Source organism: Tachypleus tridentatus, chromosome 3 (genome assembly GCF_004210375.1).
Source record: "Tachypleus tridentatus isolate NWPU-2018 chromosome 3, ASM421037v1, whole genome shotgun sequence".
NCBI lineage: Eukaryota > Metazoa > Arthropoda > Merostomata > Xiphosura > Limulidae > Tachypleus > Tachypleus tridentatus.
Window position 1 is genome coordinate 25,719,627 of NC_134827.1, and position 24,252 is coordinate 25,743,878.

General features: G+C 32.1%; 1 protein-coding gene across 2 annotated transcripts; it reads right to left on the reverse strand.

Moving 5' to 3' along the window:
* Positions 1-238: 238 nt before the first annotated feature.
* On the reverse strand, positions 239-24,007 carry LOC143246567 (proteasomal ubiquitin receptor ADRM1-like). Of its 2 annotated transcripts, XM_076493498.1 has the most exons (9): positions 23,532-24,007; positions 19,012-19,128; positions 17,494-17,698; positions 16,429-16,534; positions 15,237-15,394; positions 10,215-10,253; positions 5,903-6,063; positions 2,334-2,436; positions 239-1,146 (listed from the first exon to the last, which is right to left on the reverse strand). In XM_076493498.1, the coding sequence occupies exons 1-9, from the start codon at positions 23,733-23,735 to the stop codon at positions 1,010-1,012; spliced, it is 1,230 nt and encodes a 409-aa protein (XP_076349613.1). In that variant the 5' UTR covers positions 23,736-24,007; the 3' UTR covers positions 239-1,009. The 2 variants fall into 2 exon arrangements, with proteins under 2 accessions (XP_076349613.1, XP_076349614.1); XM_076493499.1 differs by lacking the exon at positions 10,215-10,253 and having other exon boundaries at positions 23,532-23,993.
* Positions 24,008-24,252: the final 245 nt, after the last annotated feature.

A 24,252-nucleotide genomic window follows, 5' to 3' on the forward strand; every position in this document is an offset into this window, starting at 1 on the left:
TCTATCAATGTGCACAGTAAAGAAAAACAAGGTTTCTGACTGCCCCAAGTTGTCTTTCAAGCCCCAGAATATTAATTCTGTGACTTAAAAGATTTTATATCTATATTCCTTCCATTTGACTTGAGGAACAAACAAAACTATTTTTATATAATTATCATTCATGGTAAAAGAACAACTGTTTTCTGTATCATATTCAGTGTACAGTTCCAAAAATATTACTTCAAAAAACAAACCCACATATGAAGAACTGTTTATTAAAGGAACACGATACACATACAATTCTTTCATTAATAAAGCTATAGAACAGCAACAGAATTTGCACTAAAAAGTAAGTCTTAAACCCTTCTTTTGCATTGAAAACATTTCAATTCAACATTAAATTATGCTGTAATAAGGCTTAACATGTATATTTAAAGTAAGCAAAAGTGTCGATACGTTGAATAATAATTGTTATACACATTACGTGTGATTAAATAACTATACATTTTCTTAAACCTCACTTTTATATCTGTGCTTGGTAAATTAATCATCTTACTGATAGTGATGAAAAACATTACTAAAAGACATTTGGTTTGAAATTTTATCTTGTCTTTTACTGATAATAACATTAATTAACACCACACAAGATACAGGCTTATTATAATGTAGGTTATTTACTACACCCAGAAAACTATGATATTTGAGAAGTGATAAGACACCACAAAAAAAAGTGTCTGGCTGAAACATCTTAATAACAAAGTCATTCAAAAACTTAAGACCCACCTCTTGTGTTTTAATGCACATTGTGTAATAGGTTAATTATGCTACTTGTATTTTGATGAACATTTCCCCTAGATAAGTTAAGAGTGAACATTATTACAACACTGAAGTATTATGCATTTATTTTTAGAGAAATACTAATTAACAACTATGAGAATGAGTGAAAAAAAACCAACAAACCGTTGCAAAATGCTTTGATATTAACCATAACTTCATATTACTACATTTCTACTTGATTAACAGTTTTATTTTAATCTAAACCCATTTCTTCATCAGAATCTTCTTCCTTCTTCTTGCCTCCTTTTGCTGTTCTGTTCAAGGTTTCTTCAGTTGCTGAACTGTCTTTACCACGATCGTTGTGCAACAGCCGAACAAAGGCTTCCATATCTGTTAAACACAGCAGAGGTATAAGAAGGTAAATGATCACATAATGAAACACAAAATATTTAATCAGTTAAACAGTACTGATACAGTTTTCACCTTTCTTTATTGTAAAATAAATTTGTTACAATAGCTTGTGATATTAGAGAAAAAGATTTACATGTGTTGATATAAATCATATTACGACTAAACACCAGCAACATAAAATGAATAATTAAGTAACACTACTTGTAACTTAAATATAAGAGAATGCCAGAAGTACTTTTATAAATTATTATAATAGTTAGTTTTATTTGGTTGGACAAAGTTCTAAAAACGTCTTGGATTTAAAAAAAAATAAAAGGACACAACTTAACTGGGTTTTTTTTTTTTTTTTTTTTAAATCAACAAAAATACAGCTGTACCGATTTTTCTGCACTGAACAAGGCTATTTTTTAAGGTCAATTAAGGTAACTTTCGACTAGCCTCAGGTTTTTGTTTGAATAAAAAACTAGTAACCACACTGCATTACCTTTAATCCTTGTTATGAAAGTTATGAATATGCCTAAATGAATAGCCATCTTGAAACCGTTTTCTGTTGCTGTTTTTTTAAAAAGTTATAAAGTTTCCTGCATCTAATTCTTAACTAAATTCTGTAATTTGAATTAAACGTGGAACAACAGTTACAAAATAGTTTGCACTATCTTCACCAATAAACTCTGCATTCAAGTTTGCTGTACTGATATTACAAGAATAAAAACCTGTTATAAAAGTAAAATACTAAAAGAGAGAAAGCTTAAAATAAAGAAACTTACTAAAAACTCTCCTTTTATTAATCTGTTGACTGCCAAGTATTTCAGCTGCTACAATACAACTCTAATGCTTCTTCATTTTGTAACTTTTTTTGTGACGCCATTTTGGATCAAAAGTGAAACAATTTGTAAGTAGGTCAAATGCATATACGGTGCTGACATCTAGCGTTGAAGTTAGGTATTATCGAGAACGAATTAACTCGTCCGTGGCACTGTGTTACCAATCGGCTTGGATGAGTTATCTCGTCTACGGCACTGAACAGGGTAATGTGTAGCTTGTGCCATTAGCTGCACATAAATTTTAACACAATTTCATTCTAAACACAATTTCCACACTCGTTTTCATTCTACAAACTAATAATTTTACTTTACTTGATTAAAATTATTCAATATCAGTCTTACTTCCCAAACTGGCTGCACTGATGACATCTGAATTCATGCCAAACTGTTCCATCAGAGGGCACAGTTGTCCAGACTGTAAAGCAGCACTAAATATTTCAAGTGCCTGAAAAACACAAGAGGGATTATAGGGAAACAACAATTATGTTCAGTAAGGATTGTGAAGTGTTCTCTGTTACAAAATACCAGCATAGTATCAGTCAGCTACAATTTGCATAAAAAAAATAACTTGAGTTTGTAATTTGCTGTTACACACAAAAAAAAAAAGTAAATAAAAAATAATGGCATATTAACTTAAAAATTCATTATTTCTTTTAACCAATTAAAATAGAATTGAATAAAGATTATTAATACTGTTCAAGTGAACAAATCAATTACTGAAAGTAGTAATAGTGGACAATACAGGGACAGTAATGCCCCACAACACTTTTAGTGCTTAAAAAGTCTTAAATACACAATTAATGTGGGTCAGTTCTACAATAAAGTTATGAATTATACATAAAATAAAATGTTTTCCCAAAATTTATCTACCTTTTTTCACTACCTTTAGACTTTGTTTGCACTTTTTAATGGTTTCCAAAGTGACTGCTACTGGTTTAAACCAATACTGCACCAACACTTCCTCTCCGTCAACAAGTTTAAAAAAGCTTACGCCATCAGAAAAATGACTGGAAAAGTAGTCATATATAGGTTCTATACTACTGAAAAACTTGTACCTAAATATTCTATACAAAGCTGATAATAACGGTAGCCAATCCAATTCAAAATTGTTGGGAGAGTATAAAATATCAACTGATAGTGATAAGAAACCAGACTATATGTAACTAACAACATAAAGAATGGAGATTTGAAATCACAAAGAAATAATAATTATTGTCACAAGTTAATGCTGTATAGTTAGAACAAATATTAAAAAAACTTGTACCGACACCGTAATCCATCCCTATCCGACAGATATTTCTGTACCGACACTGTAATCCATCCCTATCCGACAGATATTTCTGTACCGAAACTGTAATCCATCCCTATCCGACAGATATTTCTGTACCGACACTGTAATCCATCCCTATCCGACAGATATTTCTGTACCGACACTGTAATCCATCCCTATCCGACAGATATTTCTGTACCGACACTGTAATCCATCCCTATCCGACAGATATTTCTGTACCGACACTGTAATCCATCCCTATCTGACAGATATTTCAGAGTAAATTGAGAATACCAGCATACAGTATATAGCCTAAACACCCCAAGATCCCAACTGATACAAATGAGAGAGAAAGAAAACCCCTTAAAATTCATTAGAACATGTAAATGTAATGCACTGCACTTCATGTGAACTTGGCAATAAATACACCGATGCAAAATGAGATCATTTTTAAAAGTTAACATCCCTGAATGTCAATGACATAAGATTATAAATATATTGACAACTTAGTAACTACATTAAATGACAAAAATTGCATTGAAAAGATACGAGAAACAGATAACCCCAGGTCAAAGGCCATGTCATCATATTTGTTGACTTACATTCGAAATTTTAATGAACTACTGTTTTATAAATTTATGTTAATAAGTTTGGAATAAAATTGTAGATTATAATTAAAACATTACTATTATATACAAGTTAATTTCCTTATTCAAAAGTATATATTAAAATAACACGTTTAAATATAGATTTTAGTAAATCACACTGTGTGTTGAATGCAGCATTATTTAAAATGTTTGTGATGTCATAATACTGGTTTGTAGTTTTGTACAAATTAGGAACTCAAATTACTGATATTATTGAGCTGTAATATAAAGTAAGAACCTTGTATCTTTTTATTTTGCTGAGATGTGGTTTATGTACTGAATCATACACTGTGGTTCCATTAGATTCTTTCTACTTTTTTGAAAGCCCGTTATATGCACTTACTTCAATATCTGGCATGTGAATAACCAATCAACAGTTAGAATGCCCCCAGAGTAGTTTTTCGGAGATATTTTAATCAAGGTACGTTGTGTCTTTAGCCTGCTCAAAGTTTCATATTTTTTTAAAACCTAAATACATCTTGGCTACTAGGCTTAATAAATTATTGTGGAATTCCATGGCATAGTAACTTCAACTGTATATATTGAATCTAAAAAAATTTTTGTTTGATTTCCTCCACATGTTCAAAGGTCATAATGAGAAGAGATAATTGTTTGCTTTACTTCTACATTTATTGTTCTATATTTTAAGAAAAACATGTTTAATAATTTATTTCTAAATAGTAACAACCTGTATAATGTATAATAATTGAAACATGACTGTACATTACAAAATACTAGTCCACTAAAACACAGCCAACACAGCGAAAACTAAAGGTCAGTTTTATATTACTGGATATGTAACATGAGTACACATGTGCTGTGTCAATACAAGCTATGTAATGTTAGCTAGGCATGACTGGAAAGTCAGTATAAAAAAAAATATATGTATAACTATATAGTGTTATGAGACGTAAGCTACTTGGACCAAGCATTTGTATTTTCGTTTTATAATATATAGTCATTCTAGCATGAAAAGAGCATAATTTCTGTTTATTTCCTAATTATTTTATGATGGTTGCAGGGTTGGTCAAGTGACAGACCAACACAGAATACAGAAAATAACACAAAGTATAAAAGTATTACCCAAAACAAATGTTTGAAGTGTATTTAAGATGTTTTAGAGATTACATAAATAACATTTGAGATTACTGGGATGAAGAATAGCTTTCTTAATCATAACATGAATCCACTTTGCACTCAGACAAGTAACAAAACATATTCTATTTTCATAAACAATTTTCAATAAAAATATTTCATTAGAAAAACCTGATCTTTTGTGTACAAACAACTTGTAATCTTTACTAAAAGCCTACCACATTTTATAAAGAAACACATGCTGTATCAAAAGTTAGTGTAAATATTTTGTGTGCAAATGTGAAGACAAACTTGTGTATATTATACAGAGCCCTGGGTGAAAGGATTAAAATAAACCTTCAAGATCCATCTAACTAACAATATACCAAACAAATTAAGCATTGAAGATAACAAAGCCTGTTTTGCACTACTGAAAAGCACAAATAGAAATCCATAGTTGTAATTGATAAACAACAGCTGCTATTCCTGCTCAGGTTCGGAATCCTATTAACATTTTCTCAGAACCATTAAACCAGAACTGCTGCAGGTTATTAGCCAAAATATAGTGTTAAGCATTTAAAATACATCAAACTATTAATGGCATTAAGTACTATTAGACATGGTAATCTAAGATAGAGGTTTCCATATACTTTTTGCTAATGACACACTAATCCAATTACACTGATGACCCTCCTGCTGCCACATGCAATCAATTATTTTGTTCTAAATTATTATTCATTTGGAGAAACGTTTGTGACTCCTAGCAACTTAGAATAACAAACAGATGGAAACCACTTTCCTACCGCTATTTTAACCACACTTGTATTGTTCAATTAATATCTGGTAAATATACCAATGGAAAGTGAATGCCAAGTATTAGTGCAACTTTTAAGAAAATAATTTAAACAAATGTCTCCAACCTGCTGAAACTGGGGAGACTGAGCTGTCATTTTCAAATTATCTCTAAGGGAAGAGGACCCAGAGTCATCTGGAGTTGGAAGAAGTTCACACGCTCTGTCCATAAACTCTTCATTTGACAGAAGTGGCTGTAAAGTTTCAGCATTCAGAGCAGACGACAAATCTAACAGATAAAACAGAAAGAGTACAGAATTGTTTTAAAATAAATGTTTGTAACTGGTAACTTTAAAAACAGAGTAGTGTACTGATATTAACTAAGAATATGTAACAAATAACAGATTTTTGTCTTTTGAATGTCATCTCACACAGGAAAAAATAAAATTACTTTTTTTATTTTTTGTTGTCAGTAGCATAGACCTCAAAAACAAAGAAGGTAAATATTTCTATTTCTAATTTAGACTTAAAAACAAATTCATTATTTATTACAGTAGAACTTCATTTGGCCATGTCACATTCATCCAAGACTTCAATTACTCTGCACAACAAAGTTTTTGCTTCTTGAACATTGTTGGGTGTTCCTTATAGATTTTTGGCTACTGATCATGAAAATCACATCCAAATTTGCTCATCACGTACTGTTTCATTGAAATCTTCAGTTTCACCAGGACATTGCTACAATGGAAAAATAGTATCAGGGCAACTGAAATCTGCCAGTGCTTGTTGACTACTATTGGACACTGCAACGTGATGCACCGGACATTGAATACAAATGAAAATAATGAGCAAAACACCTTTAATTATGTTAAACTTAATAGCATATTAGAAACATCAATGCAATTAAATACGCTATTGCCGGTAAACAGGTAACTGTCTATTTCTCAGAGTTCCTACTTGATGAAGCAAAACCAAAACTATATTTGTGCACACCCACCAGGTACCTGTCACAATCAGCAAACACTTTTCAAAAAAATTGTTGTGCAGTGTTATCTACACCCACCCCTACAGAGTTTTGTTGCTGTTGTATGTATTGTAAACTCAGGTGTAAACATGTGAACATACATCATTTTCATATACAGAATAAAAGACAACTTTCACTTGAAAATGAATTGCACTCACAATCTTGTCAACTTGGATAGTACATTTTACAGAAATAGCAGCACTAAAGTGAATACGAGTGTTTCTAACTTTTGTATATAAATTAGCAATTGCCAAAAAAGCTTTAAAAAAAAAAAATTGCTCTGGAAGTTAAAACTGGAGATACAACCACTAGAAGTAAAAGGAACAAATGATGAGTTGAAACATTTTTGTGGGAAAGTTTACAAAACCAAACAAACATATAAGAAACCAAGAAAAGTCCTGCAATAATAGTAAAAAAAAAAAGTGTTGGATTTTGCAATTTTCAGGAGCATTCAAGAGGGATGTCAGTGTTAGGTTTATTCATAGAACAAATACACAAACCTTGATACACTGAAAGGTTTTAAAGGATGCCAAAGTTGGCACACGGGTTCCAGAATGGGCATGAAATCCATCGACTTTCTATGAAGGGTGAAAGTTCAGTTGGTGAAATGGTCAGTGCTGCTGTTGTTTTTTTTTTATGCAAGTAAATTTAAGGATTTAATAAACAAGCTTTAACTAGTTTGGGAACAAACAGGTTTACAACTGCCATGAAGGAAATTGGTCCGTTCTGGAAACTTCTGCCAGCAAACATTATATGGTTTGGCAAGGAAATTTGTTCGCCTGGTCATAAAAGCAACAAAGAGAGGATGATGACATTAATTTGTGCAAAAAAAGAAAAGACAACATTACACAAACTATTACTGCTATAATAGGCAAGTTATTGATCTCAAAATGTTTTAAAAATGTAACAATAGATCACTTAACTGCCAGTTATACCAATCAGAAAAAATCCTGAATGAACATGGACACTATTTCTCAAACAATTCTGTATCTGCAGTCCAACAATTTAAGAGACTGTCTTGGCATAAAAGACACTTATAGCTGAATAATTCACAATCACAACCTTTTACAGATGATGCTTAATGCAAGTGTTGATGCAAATATTAGATTATTTCCCCTTATATAATATGTATCCAACTAATGAACAAAAGTGTACTAAAGATGGCAAAACTCAGAAGCAGACAGCACCATATATGCAAAAGGATCATATCTCGGTGCAAACAGTTAAAGGATGTCAATTTTCATAATTTGTTTCACCGAGTCGGTTACAGAGTAAAGCCCAACAAAACAAACATTTTTCACCTTACTTAAACGAATGCACGTAAATAACAACTTGCAGCGGTACTAGTGAGTCATTTAGAAAAGCTATTAAAAACAAAAATATACCTTCTTAAAAGAAAAACAAGTTTTATTTAAATATAAGAAATTGAAGTAATGAAAGAAAATTAATTTTAAAGCACTCTTCTATATTTGTATATATCACAAGTATCTTCAATATGAATTATTTTACCTAATGTTACGTTTCTGTAGTTAACTGATGCATCCTACACACAGTAACACCTTATTTATCACAGGATATAACTATACTCTTAAAAAAATAACCCTCAGATGACGAGTCGAATGCCTTAACTCACCTACCTGGCCATGCCGGGCCTATACCTGTTTAACTTAAATTATAATGTGTGTCACTGAAACTCTCTTTCCTACGAGAAAACGAAAGGTGTTACTCTTGGAGGATGACAAAGAACAACGAGTATCTGAAGTGAAATTAATTTAGCGAAACTTTCGACAACAGCACAAAATAATTTTTGTATTCATTCAGGGAGGTTTATATACAACATATGGATCCCCTAACACATTATATAAGGGGGCACATATAAAGGCAAATGCGTTCAAAAGGCAAAATATGAGACAAATTGTTAACAAGTTTATTCCGAGTAGTTCTGTATGACATGTGTGAAATGTCACATTCACTGCTGAACATCCAAAGTCTGCAAAGGCGAAGTCCACGCTCACTAGGTGAAGTTTAACGTCACTCAACGTCAATAACGAGTATGCCCCCCGTAAGCATCAATAACTGCTTGGCATCTTCTGCCCATGGAAGCGATGAGATGATGAATCACATCCTGTGGAATGGCTGTCCACTCAGCCTGCAAAGCTGCTGCAAGCTGAGGTAGAGTCTGCGGTTGAGGTTGTCGCTGTCGCAGACGTCGGTCCAACTCGTCCCAAAGATGTTCAATGGGGTTTAAATTTGGTGATCTGGAGGGCCAGGGAAGAACGTTGTGGTGTCTCAAGAACACAGTGGTGAGTCGGGCTGTGTGAGGACAGGCGTTGTCATGTTGAAAAACATCGTTGACGTTAACCATGACAACATGGGGCCTAAGAATCTCGTAGAGCGGTTGCGCACAGTCTGATCGAAATCCCACGCAGCCCTGGTATGGTTGAGGCAGTAGACGTCGCAGTGGTGGTCCTATCCCGAAGGTGATGTAACCGGAGGTAGCGATCTTGTGCGGGCGTAGTCACACGAGGTCTGCCAGATCGTGGACAGTCACGAGTTGATCCATGTTGTTGGTGACGATTTCATAGCCTTGTGATGGTGCTTGGGTGGACATTCACAGCTCTGGCAACATCTGATCGAGATTCGCCTGCTTCCAAACGACCAATGGCATTGTTGCATTGTGCTTCTGTTAGTCTTGGCGTAACTGTATTGCGTATCGGTGGCTTAACACTGAGCTATGGAAACCGAGAACCCGTCACTTTTATTGAGATTTTGCACATGTTGCATTTGCAGAACATGCAGATCTCTCAAACAAATTTATTGGACACGAATGCGTTTTGGCGAAAAATCTGATGTTTTCCTCCGTTTTCAAAGTGCACAACTTTTATTGTCATTTTGATCTGACAATCAGTGCCTTAACACGTGTAACATCACATACTCTGAGCTTGTAATATTATTACATATATTTCTTTTTAAAATAACAAAAATATTCCTTTTGCGTTTCTTTTTTTGAAGAGTATATTTTGTGTGTCCTTGTATGTATTGGTGTATGGAGACACACACACGTGTGTAAAGAGAACAAAACCAACCAGCTTTATTTCAACCAGCTCCTGATCACGACAGGTCCACCTATCAAAAGAATTCCCCTTTTTTTCTTTACCCTAGTTGTTTGTGGTTAGATTTAAAACAAATAACAATATATTTAAAATGAAGACCCACAAACTGAAGATGAAATTTCATTTCAGTAAATAGCACTTTCACAACATTAAAGTTGTCCTTAAGCTAACAATAACCAAACTCTCTATAATTATTGGATTATCATGACTTTTTATCAGATGTCTCAATTTTTGAATATCTGGCACATTATTTTTATACATGTACAATGAATACAGTAGTGAAAAAGTTTCATCAAATCCTACCTGAAGACTCAGAGGAGTCACCAACCCCAGTTGCTGGTACTAGAAATAAGCAGCAAACATCAACATGTGTGCATACACTTTATAATCTATTTTAAACTGTTTGTAAATTTACAATTTATATGTATATTGTCCAAAAATAAGAAATGGCATCAGCAAATTATATCCTCTTCTTATCAATATCCTTCCAGGATGCAAAAAATATACTATATTATCTAACTTTACTCTTAAGTAAAACAGTAACCATATGAATCTAAAATATATGATATAAATTTTTAGCTGTACTTTTTAAATCAAAAGTTCTGATGTCAAATGTAATTAATTACTTGCAAACAATGAGTTGTCTTTGTACACATTTTATTCAATATTCTTTGATTGAAAAACTAAAAGGGGACATTAGCATTTCTTTCAACTTGTTGTTTGTAAAAAGTTTAATACTGGAGAGGACAGGAATTCAGCATGGAATAAAATGACATTCAAGTTTTACTTAGTTAAAAAAAAAAACAAAAGTCAATCTGAATGATCAAGTACTGAAAATTTAGTCAATGTTTATGAGTCACGAAAATTGTTACTACATTTACCCTAAAGGTACAGTTTGATTTTATTTCCGATAGGTTATAATTTCTACATTTTACAAAAACATTTGGCTTAGGTATTATGACCCAAAATTAAAGCAAAATTGGTCAGTTCTATAAACTAAAGAAAATGTGAAAGATAAAATTATTCAAGTCAGTTAAAAAGACAAGAAACTAATTCATTGTTACTCTAAAGATATTTTAACAATATATTTGTGAAACTGGTTTTTAATAACATGATCCATTGCCTAAGAATTGACCAAAACAACCTTTGATATGGGGCACAGATGTTAGGAAGAAAAACAAAGTTGTATAATATATTCAGAAATAAGTGGAAAAACCTACAAAATATTTGTTCTCTCTTCTTTGCTATTAAGAGTAAGCAAGATTTGGTGATTAGTAGAATTTGCTAATGCATTAAGTTTGGAGCTCATCACTTGATTACATTTAACTTATTGATTGTTCTCACATGAAACTAAATCTTATAATGCTCGACTTGTTTCGAGTTTTTTAAGGACATTTTTGTATTATGTTTTATTTAACGTTATAAACATTTTCAGCTGAAACAATTTAGGAACAAACTGCTTTTCATGTACTAAACTGTTGTAGTTGAAAGTAAAACTAATACCATTTCCACTGGCTTTACTAAAATTAAATAAACAAATTTTTCATTATTGTCCTTAGAATTCATATACAATAAAGTAAAGATTTTTGTCAGTTTGGATGGATAATACATAATTCAGTGAAGACACATTCATTCCAGTCCTACGAAAACACAGTACAACAGATATAATTTGGTATGAAAACTTACAATTACACTTGGTAACCTGCTTGCAGAAGTTATAATGTTTCATAAATAAGGTAAAAAACGTTTTATAAGAAACATTTAAAAACTGAAGTAACACCTTTCAGAATTTGTTTCTAATTTCTTAATCAGTGTTAAAAAGAACCTTACAAGCACAGAAATATTGAGTGTTTAACTGAGAAGATGGTTATACAAATGTCAGTTTAGAAAGAGCACATTACAATTATTAATATATTTATATTTTACAGTACAGGAAGAAAGAAATGGTAGAAATACATGTGCTGAGATGTCAATAAATGAAACAACTTAAAAACTACTATCGTAAGAAGGCAGTGTTGAAGAAACGTGATGAGAGATTGACTTCCATTTTACCTTTTCACTGCTTCCTATGTAGCTAGAGCTCATTATAATTAAACAGGAGTCATGTTCATATAAATAGGTTAATGACTTGATAGTGTTATATACAGTTAGACTATTATTAGTACATGCCTATTAATTTCTGGCATACATAGTTAACTCCTTTCTTACAATGACCATTTCTACACTTATGTCACAAGATTTTACTTAAGTTAGATATAAAATCTAATTAAGCTATTTTTATGATCAATATTTATCAATGATATCAGCATTACAATTTACATTATAGCACAAAGTTTTAATTTCAAGTTTTAATTTTTAAAAAAAAACCTTAAAAAAAGATTTCTTAGTTTTGCTTTATTCTCTAATGATCTGCAAGTTCACAAAATGTTAAATTTGTGTGTTTATAGCTGGAACAGTTCTGAAATTCACACCAACCTTCCATATATACATATAGAAAGAATTTAGATTAATTGCTCTGTTTACATATTTTTCTTTCACGTTCCAGAGGGCACTTTCAGAAAGAGGGAAATACGTGTCTTTGAACTATCGACAGGTGTTACACCCACTTTGTACCTACAGAGTTACAATTTCTTAGTCACTCTTAGTTGTTCATAACCAATAGAAAGTGCTTTTTTTAAGTACATTATTTTGACTATCATTTTAAAATTAGCAGAAAGAATTATAAAGATAACTAGTCAAACTGCTCTTAGCATTGTTACTGCTTTGTCTGTACCACTTTAATGTTACTTCACATCTAAAAATACATTACAGTTGCATTGCATTTAGGGCTTAGTTTTATACATGACTTATGTATTAGTTATGTTTTAAGATGCATATTTGAATGGTTTAATAACATTTTAAAATATATATTATCAAGCAGGTATCGGCTCACAAACACACACATAGGTATGTATGTGTGCATATATATCTGAAAGCCAATGTCTGCTCAGTATTCATAGGATAGCATAATATGCAAACCACCACCATATTCTATCTAGTAAGGATTATGTTTTCTTTACTTGCTGTACGGTAACATTGTTCATGGATGCCTACTGATGTGTGTTACAATAAATAACAATATCAAAGAACAAAAAAGATAAATTATAAAATAAATTATATGTGAAAATATAAAGAGACACAAACAAAAGAGAATTTAAGATTACTTTCCAAAATATTAAAGGATTCGAACATTTTTCTTGTATTTCAATTTTACACATTTCATTGCAATTACTACAGACTATAGTACAAGTTTAGGATGACAGCTACAGACAACAATATCATAAAGGTAAAAACATATATACAAACATTTAAAAAATTAAAACAAACTTTTGATATTTACTTTGTAGGTCCTAGGAATCATGCAAATAAGTCAGTAAAAATAACTTTTTCCAAATACAGAGAACTAATGGTAATGTTCTGTATTGTTTTATTTTAATATTAAAATGACCTTATCCTACATTACATATTGCATTTGTAGGTTGCAATAAGTAAGCCTTACAATGAAATAATACTACACTATTGTTTAGTCTAAACAAGGTTAACACAAATAACAAACATCACAGTGGCTAATTATATAACCATACACATTACTGTACTCACTTCTACCAACAGAAGTAATACTAGCTGTTATGTTGTCTAAAAGTTGAGTTTATGTACGAGGGCTGTTCAAAAAATTCGTGGACTGACGTCATAAAACAAAATGTACTTTATTTAGAAGTTACAGGTCTGGGATCCCTTCAAAGTACTCTCCTCCCCAACACACACACTTATCCCAACGGTGTTTCCACTTGTTGAAACAGTCCTGGTACGCTTATTTTGTAATGTCCTCCAGCTCCTTCGACGCATTTGCCTTAATCTCGGGAATCATCTCAAGTCTTCTTCCTTTCAAGGGTCTTTTGAGTTTGGGGAACAAGACAAAATTGCAAGGAGCAAGGTCAGGTGAGTAGGGGGGGTGGGGAAGAACAGTGATTGAGTGTTTGGCCAAAAACACACGAGTTCTGAGGCACAAATTTCACAGCAATGCGGTGCATCTTCAAATTTTCGGTCAAAATCTCGTAACAAGATCCAACTGATATACCACACTCTTCAGCAAGCTCCCTGACAGTCAGACATCGATTTGCACACACCAGGGTGTTGATTTTGTCGACATGGAAGGACGTCCAGAACACTCATCATCTTCAATGGACTGTCGACCATCCTTAAAACGTTCATGCCACTTGAGACATGCCGTACGCTTCATAGCAACATCACTGTAAGCTGTGTTAAGCATAGCAAAAGTTTCAGTCGCAGATTTTCCAAGTTTAACACAAAATTTCACAGCAAGTCGTTGCTCCTTCAGGTCATTCATTCTGAAATCCGCCAAATGAAAAAATCACACTTCACTTAAAACTGCGTAGCTAATACACAAATGAAGATGTCTGCAATCGGGAAATGGCGTCGTAATCAGCTGATCTGTGCGAACCTAGCGACACCAAGCGGATTCCCCTGGAACCAACTGGAACCGCGCAATTCAAACAGTCCGCGTATTTTCTGAACAGACCTCGTATACCTAAATAAGCTTGAATTATGTCAAAGCTACTAGTGCATTATAGTTGAAAAACTTTATTTGTTTATAAAGATTGACTGTAAAGTCGGCAATGAATTCTGTCAACTTGTTGCCATCACTCTAATTAGCAGATGAAAATTAAGGACAGTAGCCTAACCAGGTTTGCCATAACTTAAAAACACAAACAAATACGCTCTCATGGTTCAGAGGACAAGAATGGTTGGTATAAAATAAATTTAAACCATTTTCTGTCAAATCATGAGAAAATCACCCTCATCACTGGGCCACTTTATTTTGAAGTTTAACAAACCTAAATTAACATAAAATAATAAATCAAAATAGCAATATTTCAATTATTTAAATAGTAGTAATAATACCATTAGAAACAATACATTTGATTAGTCGATTCTCTTTGTGAATTAGGTTGAACAAACTTGAATTAGCCAAAAATAATAGCAAGAAGTCACAATGAAAATATTTTGATTACTTGAATGGTTGGAACAATTGGCAACACTAATTTCAATTAACTGATTATATTAATCATAAATCAGATTAATAGAAATTATAAATAATACTAACTGATGTAATCAATGATCACAGGTAACAGATTACATCGAGTAACTGGGTTAAGTGCCCAGTTCTAGTGGTGCTTTTAAGATTCCTCCCCTATGGAAAGATCACAGAAATATCTGCCACAAGAAAGATCTTTAATGACTGATACAACTACTGCATGATCTTACCACTGAGACCAGATAAAATACTCTGTACATCATGGATCTGAATCTGAGATGCTTGTTGCAGAGTTTCTGCGCTTGAAGTAACACTACTATTGGCAGCAGGAGTGGTGCGTGTTGATGTTGAAGCAGTCGTATTTTCTGTGGCAGGAGTTCGAGTTGAACTAAAAAAAAATAAGTTAAAATGGAGGAAATCATGAACATCAAATTGTAGTAAAATCGACACACATGGGCTCTCTGTGCTAACGATCCCCAAGTTAAAGTGTTAAACTACCTAGAATTGAAGATAGCTAATCAACATGACTTATCACCAATGCAGACTACTCCAACAAATAACAGGACTGAATATTACATAATAAAGCTCTCATGGCTCAAACAGTGAGCATTTTCAGAAATATGGTTCAATCCTATGACACCACATATTACAAGTCACACACCCTAACTACCCTATTTTAGTACAAATGAAAGCTATCCATTCTTAAAGTTTCTTCTAATCAAAAAAGAATGAAACCTCTTAAAACTAACAACTATGTAATCAGGTTTTGTGTCATTAAGATGTGTTTTGAGGTTTGAAATTTCATTTAATTAATCCACTAAAAATAAGAAAAAAGAATAAATATTAAACATGAGTAGACTCTCTCTTTCTCGGATAGGAAATGAAATGAAATGAAATTTCAAACCTCAAAACACATCTTAATGACACAAAATCTGATTACATAGTTGCTACAGTTTTTTGTATGCAACTATTATTAGAATTTGTTTCAGAAGAATTTAAGATTTCAAAGTCAGTAATACTGTAAGCTAGCGAGAAAGCTAAGAAATGGCATTATTAAATTCCTATGACATCACTTTATAATATAACAATTATTTTGTCATTAATACATTTTTATACTGTAGGAACTTGAGTTTACACAAACAGTATTTTACTTTCTAGCCTTTTTTTAAAAGTTATGCATTTAACACATCTAGTCATTTCAATTCACAGAAATACAAGTAAAATTAATGTAGAAGGAAGACTGTCTATAATGATGCATTTCAGTACAGTGCTTCACAATAAATCATACTGTTAGTATTCACCTCTGTTAACAAGTAAATACAGATTGTACAGCTGTAACATATATTATGGTTCTATAACCTCTCTCCTATCCTTTAAACTTGGTCCTGGAATTATGATCGAAAAATATTAGCTTCAACCTACTGGGAAGATGCTGGAAGGGTGGATGTGGTAGACTGATTACTCGACGGACGGTTGACTCCCAAAAGACTACTTAAATTGGCCACTCCAGAAACACCACCTACACCTCCTGTTATGCATATAACAAAGATTTGTTGGTCTTTTTTTTTCAAATAAATATATAGAACACTTCAAATGAGAAACAAAAACATGTTAGTTCTGGCTTCATGTTTATAAGAACATATAATAAACAAATAACTAATTTCATTCACAGTTCTATAATTCAGTACTCACAAAACAGAAAATGGCTGTTTACAAGCTGAGTTGATTATTGGGTGATTAAAAATACCACATAAAGTGGGTATTATACATTAAGTCCTTCAACAATCGTTTTTTTTTTATTTTATAAGTGAAGAAACAGTGCAGTGACTGAGCACAGATGCTTGTGTGGTCTGACGATACTATTGTTACCAAACAAGACTAAGTCAGTAAAAACTATTTACTTGGTACTTAACACGGATTTAACGATATTATAAATTGTACACTAGTATTTCAATTTAAAAACCCAACTTGCACGATTGGTAAAAGTTAACTAAATTTCCAATTCCAGTTGATAGAAATCTGAATTCATTACGATAGATTCTTAAACTTCTATGGATAACTGTATTTATGTTAACCCTTACACAACAGCTATCATCAACTGATGTTGCTACCTACAACATTCCCACCATGCAAGGGTTAGGCTACCTTTATTAATCTGTGACAACAAAGCTTGTCCTGCAATGCAGCCATTAGTGAAAAGTTTAATAAACATGTTTCTATAAAATGAATTGAAGAAAAGCTTCTCCAAATGCTATTAACTGCAGTACAAATTCTGTAACATAATTTGGTTCTTATTTATAAATAAAGCTGTTAAAATGATAATTGTATGAAAAAAACTTTGCTATCCATAAAGGGATGATTATGGTTTTATACAAGTGGCAATGTTACAAAATTGGAAGATATATCCTAGCATAGTGTTTTCACACATAACCACAAGTTCCATATGCTGTTACACATAACTAGAACATACACATCTCAAATGCTCACCAAGAAGTTGCAGCAGCTGTTGCTGACTTATATTATTTAGAAGATTATGTAGGTCTCCATCTCCAAGATTACTCAATTCTGAGTGGAGTCCTTGAAAAGAACTTGAGCCACTCAACCCTGAGCGTGAGGTACCAGGGGCAGGGGGGTGGTTGAGATACTCATTGACTTTGTCACAATATTCATCATCCTTGTCAGTCTTTGGTTCCTGTTGTAATAAGAAATTAGCAACACTTTTAAAATGCATGAAAATTTAACTGTAAAAAAACATCTCAAATGTTTACATCAAAACATTCATTCTCCACTAGCTTAATGAAAGGATAAGGTGCAAAGGCCAAAAACAGATATGGTGTTGCCAGTTGCTCAAATATAATTTGTCACACCAGCTGGCACAAAAAAACAACAAAAACTAAACCCATCTTGATGTATCAGGCAAGAACAATGTTAAATAAAAACAGTAAATATTTCTATCTCAGAACAGCTGGTATGGGTATTGACACTTTTAATGACAAGGAGAGAACATTTCAACCTTTCTAGGTCATCCTCAGGTTAATATTTATTCAAGTTGGAATTTTTTCATTGCTTTTCATCAAAGTTTTCAGAATTATTTACAATCAGGTATTGTACCTCACTAAAAGTGTCCCTAACTATAATTACTAAACACACAAATGCATTACATTGTCAGAGAACATAAATGAAATTTTACATAATTGTAAACTGACATTAATGAAGTGAAATTTGCTTAGAGACATCAACATTGTGTGTAATATTCCTTCTGCTTCGAATGAAAATTATTATTTTCAGTAGACTTGTCATTATACTATATATTTAAGAACAAAAAATACAGGTGTAGTATACATAAGTATACTAATTCTTAATCTTTTATACAAGTATATAATAGTACAATATTACAATATGCTGTATCAACAACTTAATACTTGAAACAATAAAATAGCTAAAAAATCCTTCGATATTTGAAAGGTGTTGTTTATGGACTACACCTGAAATGTTCTAAACAACATTTTAAGCTCTTTCAGTGCAGATGTTTATCATAATGTGGTCTAAAATTCCCAAACAGGTGTTGTCTAGCGACAAGTATACTTCCCTTTGTCTAAGCCTTCTCAAGCAAAAATTTCTCTTGTTCACCTACAAACATAAGAAGCCTAATAACTCCATTTTGAGAATGATTATTAAGTTTCCAATAGTTACTTGAATAACCCTTGCCTCTCAGAGCTGTCAGCTCAAAATGTAAACTGTTAAATTCAAATTCAGTGTTTAAGTAATTTTTCAGAAAAAACTATACATAATCCAATATTATGATACAGATAATAACTTAAAAACCTTTCAGACCCTAGTTGATTTTGTTTTAATAACCTAAACCCCTTTCTTTAAAAAAATATTGAACAAAGATCTTTATAAGTAATCAATTTTTTCATTTTTTAACTTTAACCATGGCTCAACAAAATTATGTAGAACTCTTACGAACCAAATATACGAAGTACAACAATAAAAACAGCATACCTGCATCCAGTAAAAATATTTTCGGCTAGACGATTTAAATTTCAAAACAAACACCCTTCCTGTGTTACACTGTTGCACTTTCTTAAATTCCACATCATCTGGGAATATTATTAGATCCTGATGAAAAAATAATAATGAAAATTCAGATTCTTTTGTACATCTAGATTCAAGTTATAGATATTACTTTGTTATAATTTTATTGCAGAAATGCTTAAGATTCAAGAAAGAGTTGATATTTTTTAACTTGTTTATTCTAAGATATCATTAATAATCACATTGGAAATTTTAAAACATTTCAACAAATGAAAAAGCTCTAAATTTATTATCTGAGCATTTAAGATAAGTATTTACATCAGTAATATCATTTCTATCAGTTTAATGTTATAGCTTTAAAAAATATTTTGAAGAATCCTGATCATTAGTTGGTAATTTATTAATACAATTTCCAAATTAAATTAACACAAGCTAGATAATTTATGGCTAACGAGCGATCTGTCAGTCAGTATCAGCTGCACCATCCACTAAACCAAACTTTAAAATAAAACACTCGAAGCCAGCCCTTCTCAAATATTTATCAAGCTTTCCCTTAAAACTCCTTCAATGAAATCTGAAAACAATCCATTTGGAAGGTCAAGCACCCTGTTAAAAAAACCTTCTTAGATGAAGGTAACTTTTAGTCAACCAAAAATTTAGATTTTCCTAGTTCTTCCATTCTCATCATGAAATACAATAAACAAATGATGCATCAACACCATTAGGCTTAACCTCTTCAATTAAGTTCTCTAAATTTTCTTTTTTCAATAGAAAACAATTTTAGAGATCTTAACCAACCCCCATGTTACAACTTATCCATTCTACATATCATCCCTGTAGCTCTCCTCTGAAACTTTCCAACAATTAAATGTCCTTTCTAAGTTAAAGGTCCATCACTGAACACAGCACTCCAAGTGTAACCTGACCATGTCTTTATAATGAAATATTAATTTAAGGCATTTACTTAATATGTCTCTATGTACTGCTGTTTGGATGTCTTAAGTGACTGATTAACCACAACACCAAAAGATCTTTTTCTTTCATAACACCACTGGTAAAATTATTCATATCAAAATTATACTAATAAATCAAATTTTACTATTCCACATGTATTACCTCACATTCATTAAATTAAAAGCCATCTTCCATTTTACTTGCTTAATTCACCAAATAATCAAAAACCTTTTGTAAAGCAGTGGCATCCTCCTCGCAGCCAGAAACATCCACAATCTTAATATCAATACATTTAAATAACTTATTGACCATTCTAATATCTATTTCACCAACATAATTGAAAACAGGGCAAAAGTCCTAACAATAATCCCTTGTAACATTCATCCAGTTTGAAACTGCATTTACAAAAGTCCTCTGCTTTCTTACCAGCTATTTTTATATCCAGTGAACCAACCCACCACCCCTACAGTTGTTTCTTTTAAAATCAATCTATGTAGCACCTTATAAAATGCTTTCTGAAAATTCAAATACACTAAACCCACACCCATATTTCTCACTTACATAAACAGTAACCTCTTCAAAGATTGTTAACAGATAAGAAAGCAAGACCCCCCCCCCTAGTGCAACCATGCTAACTCTCCAACAAACTAAAACTTTATTAAATGATATAGAAAAGTGTCTTTTATCAGATTTTCATAAATTTTTCCCACCACTGACACAGGACTAATGTATGCAAGTAGTGGAACAAAGTTTTTATCACCTCGCTTGAAAATTGTCATTACATTAGTCAACTTTCAATCATGGGACAACTGCTCTTTATTTAAGAGCTTGAAAAATATAGTAGCAAGTAGTTCGCATATCCAGTCTTTAACCTCCTTCGAAATTCTTGGACAAACATCTGGCTCAGAAGCTTTATCGTGTTATGGTTATATTGAAATATAAAACATTTATTAACTTAGCATTTTGTGATATCTCACAGTTCTTCAATATAATATCCAGCACAAGATAACGATATTCAACACTATCATATCTTATTTAAAAAACAAAACTGAAACAAATGTGTTATACTAGGAAATACGGTGCAAAGTTAACCCAACTGTTAGGTTCTACCGATGCATGCTGTCTTCCATTAGATATTTAACAAATGGTATATTCCTTAATCACATTATATTTAATTCTAAAATTTTATAATGTTATGTATTTTTAGAATAATCATTTTCAAATAATTTAATAAGGTTTAATGAGTTTTGAAGTTTAAACGTGATAAAACCTTAATAGCTGCAACACTTGAAATTATTTCAAGTAGGATTAGAATACATTCATCTATAATACCTCTTTTTTCCCTTGTTATTAGCTATATTTGTGTGTGCCAGAAATACCAAGAATGGGACACTGTTATACTCATATCAATTTTATTACTCATCAGAATCTCTACCAGTCTACCTCATACTTAAATTATTTTAGGCAGAATTAGAATAAATTAACCTACAGACCTTGGGCATGTTCAAAAATATCTATTGAAAGAATTTGACCTCCCAAGTCCAAAACTGTATTTAGATTTCAAATTTATTAGGAGATGGAGCTATAAGATGCTATGCCACATAAAAAGACAATTATTAACATTGTTTTGTTTGTTTTGGAATTTCGCACAAAGCTACTTGAGGGCTATCTGTGCAAGCTGTCCCTAATTTAGCAGTGTAAGACTAGAGGGAAGGCAGTTAGTCATCACCACCCATCACCAACTCTTGGGCTACTCTTTTACCAAAGAATAGTGGGATTGACTGTCACATTATAACGCCCCCACGGCTGGGAGGGTGAGCATGTTTGGCGAGACGCGGGCGCGAACCCACGACCCTCGGATTACGAGTTGCACGCCTTACGAGCTAGGCCATGCCAGGCCCTATTAACATTCAATTCAGCAGATCAAAACAGTATTGTTGGTGAAGCATTGCCAATACAAATAATCCAATAGTAAAATGTTTTTAAGTTCAACATTATTCTAAATACAATATTTCTAAACCAAACAGGCTGCTATTACAGTTGCATTTATCTTAGAGGTGTTATTTGTTTGGAATTTTGCAAACAGCTACACAAGGGTTATCTACCTTAGCCTTTTCTAATTTAGTAATGAAAAACTCAAGGGAAGGAACCTACTCATCACCACCCACACTCTGACAACTCTTTTTACCAAGGAACAGTGGGATTGACCACCACATAATGCTCCCACAGCTAAAAAAGCAAGGGTGTGTGATGGAAAATGGATTTGAACACATGACCCTCAGGTTACATGTTGATCACCCCAACCACATGGCCATCCTAGACCTAGAGATGTTGTTAGAACAGAATTTTATTTTAGGCATGCTTAACTCAAATGTTTGTTGAAATAATATATTGGTGCATATCAAATAAGAGTTTAAGAAACTTTACATGCAAAAGGTTATTCAGTCCATCATGCTTAAAGTTTTGCAAAGACATTAATGAACCAAAAGAAAAAACACTGGCTACTATTATAAATATTTATGTACTCTTCTTTCTTGTTTTATTGTTCTTATGCTGAACATTAATGGACTTTTGAAGTGCAAACATTATAAGTTCCTAATAAAAGTCCTACTGCACCTTCTTGCAAAATTGAACTTGTTTTCTGCAAGAAATCTACAATGTTTTAGCCACAGTCTATTTATCATGGTTTTACCACCACTCACTGCACACAATTCAAATTATTGGACTTTCAGTTACCATATTATATAAACATAAATTACAAATACCACAAAATCTAAATATTAAAATATTGCTAACACACTCTGCATGTTAGTTTTAATGACATCTGTATATATTTTGCAAGTTATGATAAATTCTCTATAAAGATAACCAGACATTAATTAACTCCATTTTGATCAGTTTATTACACATTCCCATTTGCTACCTCTGTTATGCCTTATTTAAAAGCAATATATAAGTACTTGTAGCACTTTAACTTCATGTCTTTTACAAATGGAGTGAATGATCTAAAATTATTTTATCCTGATAATAAGGTGTCATAGGATTTTGGTATAAGGACATACAGTATTGTAATGCAAAGAATTTTTATTCAGAAAATATTATGATGATATATATTTTTTATATTCTATATCAATAGTTTATAAACTGGAGTTGTTAAAAGTCAAAATAAAAGTCATATCACTACCATCTACCTCAGCTTATTAGCTATTATTAACATCATACCAATTCCTGGGAATAACGTTTTTAGGTTTCTATTCACAACTCAATTGTTTAAAAATAATAGATCTCTAGAACTGAGTTTTTTCGTTTATTCTGTCTCTTCAAACACATTATTAAAAACTGCAACTTGGAAGGAATTCACGAACTGTACCATTAGTACAGTCTAGATAATGCAGATTTAGTTTTAACACATTATTTCTATAACAAGTAAAACATAATAACACTTCAACAAGCCCTCCAAAAAATACAAAACTCAAAATAATATCCTTGCCATGCCGTAAGTTACGGTTCAATAAAACCAATATATTAGTTACATCGTGAATTATCCCAGAACTTCGGTCTTTCCAACAAAAATGCATCAGGGAATCGTCTGCTTGGTACACATACACCAGGCCTTTTCTCTTATCTGGATGTACCATGTTGCCTTTCAATGTCATCTTTCCAGCCTTAAACTCTACGAGATATTTGCTTTGTCCCTGGCTGGTTCCACTGTTTCCAAATAACAACGGTCTAGCCATGACACTTTTTTTTTATATGTAACTTGTAAATTTATAGCAACACTAATACTATTGAAAACAAAACAGTTAACCACTAAATAACAAAACTGTGCTAGTGTTTACGGGAAATACTATTAATTCAAAATTGTAATAATAAAATTTGATTGAAATTAGAACAGAAACACACTACTTTAATTAGGCTATTTTACCACACCCCTCGGTAAAAATCTCGACATCGCCACATTTATCTTTAGCCACAATATTCATGAAGTAATCTTAAACGTTTCGCCCTCTGAACAAGAATTGTATATAAACACATTAAAAATTATTAATAATTGAAATTTATCTCACAACTATAAATGAGAGATGTCCGTTTATTTTTTTCATTCTTCTTGTTACAGTGTTTTAACATAAGATTGAAAATAATATTTCAGTATATTTTTAAATTTTATAAGTCCTAGCATTCTTAATGACTACAAGAGAGTCTTGATATATTTCGAAAATTATTTATTTTTCTTAATAAACAAATATTTCAGAT

Coding starts and splice junctions, on each gene's coding strand:
- LOC143246567 (XM_076493498.1), bottom strand. CDS start 23,735: ATGGCTAGACCGTTGTTATTTGGAAACAGTGGAACCAGCCAGGGACAA. Junction 16,535..17,493: donor ACAGCTGCTGCAACTTCTTG/GTGAGCATTTGA, acceptor TATGCATAACAG/GAGGTGTAGGTGGTGTTTCT. Junction 6,064..10,214: donor TGACTCCTCTGAGTCTTCAG/GTAGGATTTGAT, acceptor TTTATCTGTTAG/ATTTGTCGTCTGCTCTGAAT.